This window comes from Haemaphysalis longicornis, unplaced genomic scaffold (assembly GCF_048455015.1).
Source record: "Haemaphysalis longicornis isolate Haplotype H1 unplaced genomic scaffold, Haemaphysalis longicornis Haplotype H1 scaffold_8, whole genome shotgun sequence".
Taxonomy (NCBI): domain Eukaryota; kingdom Metazoa; phylum Arthropoda; class Arachnida; order Ixodida; family Ixodidae; genus Haemaphysalis; species Haemaphysalis longicornis.
Window position 1 is genome coordinate 173,347,297 of NW_027526445.1, and position 8,933 is coordinate 173,356,229.

The window sequence follows — 8,933 nt, forward strand, 5'->3', positions numbered from 1 at the left end:
TAAAGTATCTTTCTTGTTTGTTGTTTATTTAAGTGTAGTAGTGATATCGTTACGAACATTTTGATAGGTACATAAAACTTTTCGTCTTGGTGCGCGATGGTTTTTAAGCCCGTGGTTCACTGTAGTGTCTTATAGGAGTGTGACCAGGTACTGAGTCCCCTGTTGCTCAGGAGCGACAACCCAAACAACATTTTTGTTCTCCCGCGTTGCATGGTTCTTTGGACATTTCAGCCCAGCTGCTGACAGACGAGGGTACCCGGATTTTTAAAGGGACTGATAACCGATTTTTGTCGAGTATATATTGTCTATCCCAAATGGAAGGGCATCACTTAAAGCACCTTGACGAGAAACGGTTTTTCTGATAACGCCCTAGAACTTTTTAAATCGAAATTTTTAGAACTACGAGCCGTATGTGTCCCTCCCAAAAATAATGTTGGCAACCATGATATAGAGTAGCTCGAGTAGCTCGGCAACATACTTTTGTCTGTATGCGAAAGGAAAAACAATATTTAGAAACTTGACCCCAGCTAAAAAAGTTTGAATTGCTGGCTTTCCTGTTCCTTTGTGTTTTTTTTTAATGCAACGGTCTATTTTGCACGAATGCGCCATCTTTTGGGATAGACGATAGGTAGAATATGGCTTCACGTTGTGGAGGTGGGAAGCTCGATTCTTCTCGGGCGCGACGGTTTTTTTTTTAAGCTGCCGTTGGCGTATTTAGAAACAGAAATCAAATATTTTGGCAGAACAAACGCCCCTGACTCAGGAACAATCGTCAAAGATCCTTCGATGGGTCTGTTCCCTGAACGCTGCCGTGGCTGCCGTTGATTCTGGGCATGGAGGCTCAGTGAGCCGCACTGAGAGCCACCCAGCAACGGCGGGCGGCGTGTATTTAAAAATTTCAAAATAATGTTTAGAAGTACATATACAATTTAACCTGATGCAAATACTTGTGTTAAAAGGTTTTCAATACGTAAAAAAAAATTTCCCCGCATTTCCCCGAGGGGAAGAATGTGAAAGTGCGAATGCACGAGTTGAATTTGCGCGGTTCGGTAATGTTCGCGAAAGAGAGATCACACACACACACACACAACTACAAAGAAAGAAAGATGCATTTATTCACAGACACCTATTTGTGTTGTCGTTGTACTTGATTGCTAGAGCGGATCTCAGCTTTGAAATTTCGTGTCAGTACTCTAGCCCTTCTCACGCCCGATTCCTGGCCAATCCCCCACGTGGGTATGTGCCATGTCAGCGGCCAGGCAGCGCGCGCCCATCTCCCCCCGTTGCCAAGGAAGACGAGGAGCGCGCGCACCCGCAGCTGTTGCTATGTGGACGGACGGCGGTCACCGGAATTCAGGGTCGCTTATAAAGTGCATTCGCACTTAATAAACGTTTCAGCAGTTACAGTAGCTGCTACGTTTGCAGGTCACGTGACAGGGACACATATTGTAGTGTCAAGTTTCGATACTACGAACCGCCACCCTTCCGATTTCAGGAAGTTTGCTGCCAAATAAAATTATTTCCGCCAATTTGTTTAAAAATTGCTTGTGGTTACCGGGCTATATAAAACGCTGGCTTTCTTATGAGCTAGACAACATATACGTGACAAAATCGGTTGTCTGTCCCTTCAAAAAAAAATTACACCATCTTCCCGTAGGGGAACCCTGAGTAGTATGCGAAGCAGCCATGGGGTAGACTGAAGTTCCCATTAGTTTTCAGTTCGTCGTTTCTGTTGACGTTCAGCTTCGCGTGTCTTCGTTGTATCAGTAGCTTCTTGACGTAGTTTGAATGAGTGAAGGGCATAAGGCGCGTTCGTAGCACATGCTCCCGTCTGGGTTTGTAACGCAGTGGGAAGAGCGCCACGTACCTCCCGTTGCGGCCAGAGAGTCGTGGGATCGAAACCGGGCACCGCCTAACTATTTCTTTTTATAGTGGACTGCGAGGACGTCAGCTAAAACGCTGACCGGGCTGAAGAGACGCGCATGCGCAGTAGAGTGCGGACTGCGGACAGCGACAGTGACAACGAGGGAGGGAGGGACACAACCCCAAGCATGAGATGCTTCGCATCTAAAAAACCTTGGTTTATTCCTCTGTCATAGCAATCGGTAAAACACGAAAGTGAAATGTGCAGCGAAATCTGCAGCTGAGCATGTTTTGCGGGTGGGCGGCTGTCTTGTGGGTGTGCTTGGCAAGCGGCGTCTTGCTGGCGGGTCGCTTCGGCAAAGGTGTACTGGCGTCATTTCCGTGACGGATATGACGTCAGTGAAATCTTGGTGTATCCCGGGATAAAAACACTTTCGTGTTAAAATATAAAACCCGAAAACGAACAACCCTAAGTGTAACATGCTCTTTAGTACTAAAGGTTGCTTCCCCGCAAGAAGACCCTCTGTGCAGGGGTGCACCCTTTACAGGCCGCTTGCGTCATTGTACTGGCGTCACTTCCGTTGCGGATATGACGTAAGTAAAATCCTCGTGAATTATGGGACAAAACACTTTCGTGTTAAAAAACCGTGGTTGATTCCTCTGTTATAGGAATCGGTAAAACACGAGCAAGTGAAATGTGCAGCGAAATGTGCAGCGAAAGGAGCATGATTTGCGGCGGATGTCTTGTGGGTGTGCTTGGCGAGTGACGTCCTGCTGGCGGGTCGCTTTGGCAAAGGTGCGACCATTTTCTGCTCCCTGGCGCGTACGGCAGACGGTTGCGTAACGACGAGCTCAGCTTGTGGAACGCGAGAGGCACATCTATCGTGGTTTGGACCGTGAACGCCTGAAAGCGTTCCGCTTCCTGCTGGCGTGTCTCTCGTCGTCGCATAAAAGTAGTCACGAACGCGACATTCACCTGTCATAGTGAAGGGGGAACCAAGGGAGAACCAAGCTAGGTCGACCCCCAACTCCGCTGTTACTCCAGCCTTGCGCCACTAGCGTAAGCTCCACCAATTCTATTGCGTTTCAGCACCACGAAACAAAAATGTGCGCATACGCATGCGCCCCTTGTGCTCACACTCGAACAGTCTCGAAAGTCGGCTTCCCTATTATATTACCCTATCAGCGGTGGTGCACCCTTTACAGGCGGCGCAGTTATTTTTCTTGGTATCTTTTGGTTACGCCACCGAACACAGCTCAGGCTTAAACAGCTCCGCTAGCAATACATTATGCCGATTCATATTGTTTTAAACATCGTTAGGTAAAAATCTACAATGTACAGTCTACAATCAAAAATCTACAACCAGTGCATACTGCCGGTGATGGCGTACGGAGCTAAAACTTCGCGCCTTGCTAAACAACTAGTAAGCAAACTTATGTCGGCTCAACGGGCCATGGAACGAATAATGTTAGGAATAACACTCAGGGGCAAGAAACTAGCTATCTGGAACAAACTAGCGTTGACGACATCATAGTTCAAATAAAGAAAAAGAAATGGACTTGGGCAGCTCATTTACTCAGACGAACCGACAACCGGTGGACGATTAGGGTAATAGAGTGGACACCAAGAGATGGGTGTAGAAGAAGGGGAAGGCCAATAACTCGATGGAGGGATGAAATGCGGAACTTCGGGGGTAAACTGTGGAGTCGAGTGGCGCAGGACAGGAGCGGTGGGGGGTTAATGCGAGAGGCCTTAGAGGAGAAGGAAGAGGAGGAGAAGGAGGAGGAGGAGGTGGTGGTACAAAACATCTTCCCGCCTGTATAAAATGTTCAGTCCACCCGAGTAAATGGGTACTAATTACCTCCAAAGTTGGAGGTCTTTTACACCCTTTTTCTTAGTTTCCAACACCCTAATTTGCAGCTTTACACCCTCGTGGGAAAAGGGATTGAAATGACCCTTCTTGGTGGCTGTTGAATTGGTGTGGAACATTTGTTTGGTGTTTAATAAACTTCTATGACTTATTGAATACAATAGCCACCTCCGATTAAAAAGCTTTTGCAAATCTGCATGCTAACATGTATATGCTCACATTAAAAGGCATAATGCTAATATTAGCGCTAAAATATCCGACTTTTGCTACAAGCCCACCGACTTTATCAGAGGACTCTCCTCTGCTGGCTATAAAAGCAAGAGCAAGTTAGTTTTAAGTAACTATGTACTCGCTCTCCCTATGCATCCCAATGGTTTTCTTGCTGAATTCATTTGAGGTTCAAGTGTGACTTGTGCGTGTTGAATGTGCCTGTATATCACGCGGCTAGCTAGCCGGTTAAGATTGTCACGCGTAACTGCGCTGCCCACACCCTTTTAGGGGCGAAGCTCCTAAAGCCATGGGTCTGTCCATCCCTTGTGTCTCGTGGTACGTGACCGCCGCATGCTTTCGGAGATGTCGCAAAGTGGGCCGCGTTGCACGCGCAAGAACCGGCTGCAACCGGCAGCGCAAACTCGGCACCGGGAGCGCGAGCTTGTCTGTGTTCGCCAACGGAGGCGCGAGCGCACGTGCACTGCGAGGGGGAGATCACGCAAGAGATCACGCCACGAACGCAGGCAGTCGTTCTCCGAGATCGAACGAGACGCAAGGACCTTTGCTCGTTTCCTCTCGTCTTGTTCGGGCACAAGTTCGCCGTAAATAAAAGTTCTTTCTTTACCGTTGTGTCCCATCCTACGTGACAAATTGTGGTCGAGGTGCGGGGTAGTCCTCGATGGCGCGGGGTCTTTGACCAGGTCTGGGCCTGGGAGCATTGACTCCGAAAATAAAAGTTGATTTGTACAATGTACGCACACAGTCTTACGTCTTTCTTAATGATGTAATGGGCGAACTTTCACGGGAGAGTTACGGTTACCGATGATCTCCCCCTCTCGAGCTTCACCCCACTTATCATCATTCATTCCGTGGATATGGCGTGATTTTTTTTAGGCTTTTGAGCAACCTTACACCCTTTTTTCATCCTTACACCCTTTTTAGCCAAAACACCTTTTAAAGGTGTGCACCATGGGACAAGATTTTTCCACCCTTTCCCGCCAAAAAGGGTGTAAAAAAGTGTAATGTGTATACCGGTGGCGACCGATAGTAGCGAAGCGGGTTGTTCATGAACAGGCCACCGTTGTCAGCGGTGATTAACTTTTAGAATTTGATACTGCATACGTGCTCAGGAGTTCAGGGCATATATCTGAAGCATGCAGTGGGGATTGATCCCCCACTACTCTCTCTCTCTCTCTCTCTCTCTCTCTCTCTCTCTCTCTCTCTGAGCAGATCCAGCGAGGGAACCACATCATGCAGGCGATACTGGTCGGAGATTGTACAACCCTCGCTCCTGCAGCTCAAAGTAGTCGTTCATGTTTATTTAAAGAGTGGACGTGCTCTCCCGGGTTTCGGCACCAGAAATATTGCGACAGCGAAGAGACCGACACCCGCGTTACCAGATCGAACACCTCCTGGTCGTTCTTTATTGCGTGCTCACGCGCATGCCCCCGCTGTCCACCCTCTTCGTCTTCTGTGGTTGAGCCGCGAGGCGCATGGCGCTTCCCGCCACTGCTTCCCGCGGGAAACTCAACAAAGACCACTTTAAAAATCTGAAATTTTGGCTGCTGGAAAAGGAGTACGACACCAAGACATGGTTCACTGAGAGGAAGACTGGCCAGTGATGCACGCCGCCTGCATTGGTATCGACCAGCAGATGGGAGAAGTTTCATTCACAAAGAAACATCGTCATCCCCCCAATGGAAGTACCAGATCAGTCAGTCACTGGCTTTTGTCACTCTGTCACTCTGTTCTCTGTGCATCAGTCAGTCACTCTGTGCATTTTGTAACGAATTAGAGACAACAGAACATTTTTTTCCTCTCCTGCCGACGGTACTCCTGTATACGAAAGAGATACTTGGAAAACAGGTTCAATCAATTGGCCCTACCACTGTCTGTTCCTCTAATCTTATCGGTCGGGGCGAATGTGCTGGGTTTTAGCCACGCAGATCGTTGCTCCGCCGTACGCTTATTCATTTCTGAATCTGGCCATCTCTGGTGTTAGCCCCAGGCCATGCCGGGCTTCCCTCAAAAAGATCCCAGCGCTTATGATCACTGCTATCGGTGCCTTCCCGCCCACTGCCTCTCCCACCAACTTCTCTTCTTGTTTTGTTTCTTCACATGGTTTTAGATGTGACTGCATCTCATTCACTCGCCTGGTCCCTCCATACGGCGTTGTTGTTGTCCGTCCACACCCCTCCCCCATTCTCCTCGCCGCGCGAGCTGCACTCTCCGCCGCCCACCCCCTCTCCTCTCCGATAGCGAACACTCTCTCGCGAGGGGCATTGGATTGGATTCGATTGGGTTGGCTTGAATTGGCTTGGCTTGGATTGGATTAAAGTGGATTGTGTTGGATTGTGTTGCATCATAGCCGCGCCACGTTGCGTCATAGCCGCGGTCGTTCCAGCACCGGCCAAAGAAATAAAGAATACATCATACGCGTTCCTCACACGTTTCACGCAATAACAGAATCAACCCAACGGAAACACCAAGTGAAACCCCAAGATGCGTCGCATCTCCACAGGGTTCCCCTCGCGGGAAGGTGGGGTAATTTTCTTTCTGTTCTTTCATTTTTAGAAGTTTGGATTTTATATTGATTTCAACACTTCCTGGTGCTAAATCTCATGTTCGGGCAGCTTATTTTTTTGGTTGTTTATCTTTCCCCCCAAAACGCCTATTTTAATTTCATTCGTTAGATGTATTTCTTTAATTACTGAGTATATAGTTTCTCTCGGTGAGCGCCCCTTTCCTGGCCCACCCCCTGAGTGGGTATGCGCCGTATCTTCTGGCACCACCACCACCACCACCACCACCATCTTCATCATCATTAGAGGAGGGCCGGCGTGGTGGCCGCGACCATGGGCTGCGGGCGGCTGCAGCGGTCGCTGCTGCTGCCGTGGCTCCTGATGGGGGCCGTGTGCGGGGAGCTGAGCGACTTCGTGAGCCGCTACGAGCGCGTTCGCATGGAGGCGTTCAGCGTGCCACCCACCCGCAGTGTAGACGCCATGGACGTGGCGGCAGACGCGCAGGGCAGATTCCGGGTCTCCTTCCAGGCGTACGGACAGCACTTCAACCTGTCGCTGGCCGAGGACCCGCGACACGTGGACCGCATTCCCGTGTTCGTGCACAACACCAGCGGCTTGTCGCGGGTCGCGTACGAGGCCGACTACAGCCTCTACATCGGCCGCCTCGAGGACAACCCGCGGTCCGAGGTGATGGGCTACTTCCGCGACGGCGTGTTCGATGGCGTCATCCGCACCGAGAACAACGTCTACTTCGTCGAGCCGGCCGACAACTTCTTTCTGGAGAAGCAGAACTACGACGCGGTCGTCTACTCTGGCATGGAGGTGATGACGCCGGACTGCGTGACTATGAAGGGAGGCGTCCGCGCCTGCTTCCAGAACACGACGCGCGCCGTGGGGCCCTCCAAGCAGCTGCAGCGCATGTCGGCCCAGGAAGACCTGCTGACGCGCATGAGCGCCCAGAGGATGCGCTCCCCGTCGTCCGGCTCGTCCGGGCTGCGGGTGTGCGGCATCGAACTCATGGCCGATCACTCGTTCTTCCGGTCGCGCAACCGCAACGTGAACCTGGTGGTGCAAGAGATGATTCTGCACTTGCACTACGCCGACCTCGTGTTCCGCAACACCGACTTCCAATTGCCGTTCCGCGTGGGCCTGATCCCGGAGAAGGTGACCATCTTCACCGAGCCCAGCAGCAAGGGTTATCCGCTCGGCCAGGAGGACCTCTCGGCCAAGGACTACCTGGCGAGCTTCTCGTTCTACGTGCAGCGCCACTGCCTCGTGGTGGGCTTCTCGCACCGGCCCTTCGAGAGCAACACGCTCGGCATCTCGTTCGTGGCCAACCCGGACCCGGAGGGACCCGTGGGCGGCATATGCGAGCTGCCCATGCGCTTCATCGACCAGGACACCATACACAGCTTCAACATCGCCTCCATCACCACGAGCACGTCTAACCGCAAGCGCGTGCCGCATGGCGTCTCCTTCGGCACGGTGACGCACGAGATCGGCCACAGCTTCGGCTCGCCGCACGACCCGTCCGCCGACCCGGCCTGCCACCCGCTCGGCAAGTCGGGCTTCTTCATCATGGTCAAGTACTCGGTGGACGGCTCGCTGCCCAACCACCGGGCCTTCTCGCCCTGCTCGGTGCGCGAGATGCGCAAGGTGCTGCGCGCCAAGGGAACCTGCCTGGCCGAGGACGGCGCGCGCTGCGGCAACGGCATCATCGAGCCCGGCGAGGAGTGCGACTGCGGCTCGGAGGCCACGTGCGACACCCTGGACCCGTGCTGCGCTCCGGCCTCGTCCGTGGGCCCGCACGAGGCGCTGCTCGAGCCGCCCAGGCCGGACCAGCCGTGCACGGTGCGCCGCAGCCGCGGCTCCACCTGCAGTCCGCGTTCGTCCGCCTGCTGCAGCGACCAGTGCGGTGCTACGCTGCTCGCCGCGGGCAGGAACGCGTCGTGCCGGCCCTTCGACGAGTGCATGTCGACGGGCGTGTGCGACGACAAGGGCGTTTGCCAGCCTCTCGCGGCTCGCGAGGACGGCTACCCGTGTCGCGGCACCAAGAAGACCTGCCGCCGGGGCAAGTGCCAGTCGACGCCGTGCCAGGACCGCGGCCTGCTCGACTGCGTGTGCGTCGACGAGGGCCGGTACGGGAACGACGAGTGCCACATCTGCTGCCGGAACGGGTCGCGCGGCGCCTGCCTGCCGGCCATCGAGCACGGCCTCAAGTCGCTCGACGGCCGCCTGTTCGTGCAGCGCTCCGACTTCTTCTGCCACGATCGCCGCGGACAGTGCGACGGCTTCGGCATCTGCATCGTGTCTCCCACCATTTCGCACAGCAGCACGTCCTCAGCGGCCTCAGTGCGGGCGCCCGTGGTCGTCGTCGTCGCGATGCTGCTTGCGCTGAGCCTCCGGCTGGCGCGCGAGACGCAATAAAGTACAAAATTGGTCCGAGAGCAGAAGGCGGCCTGCGAGA

At 53.1% G+C, this 8,933-nt stretch overlaps 1 protein-coding gene across 1 annotated transcript; it reads left to right on the forward strand.

Annotated features, from left to right (window-relative positions):
* The first annotated feature begins 6,799 nt into the window (after positions 1 to 6,799).
* Positions 6,800 to 8,893, forward strand: LOC144148583 (disintegrin and metalloproteinase domain-containing protein 10-like). Its single transcript, XM_077680098.1, has one exon. It carries the CDS (start codon positions 6,800 to 6,802, stop codon positions 8,891 to 8,893), a length of 2,094 nt encoding a protein of 697 aa, XP_077536224.1.
* The last annotated feature ends 40 nt before the right edge of the window (positions 8,894 to 8,933 follow it).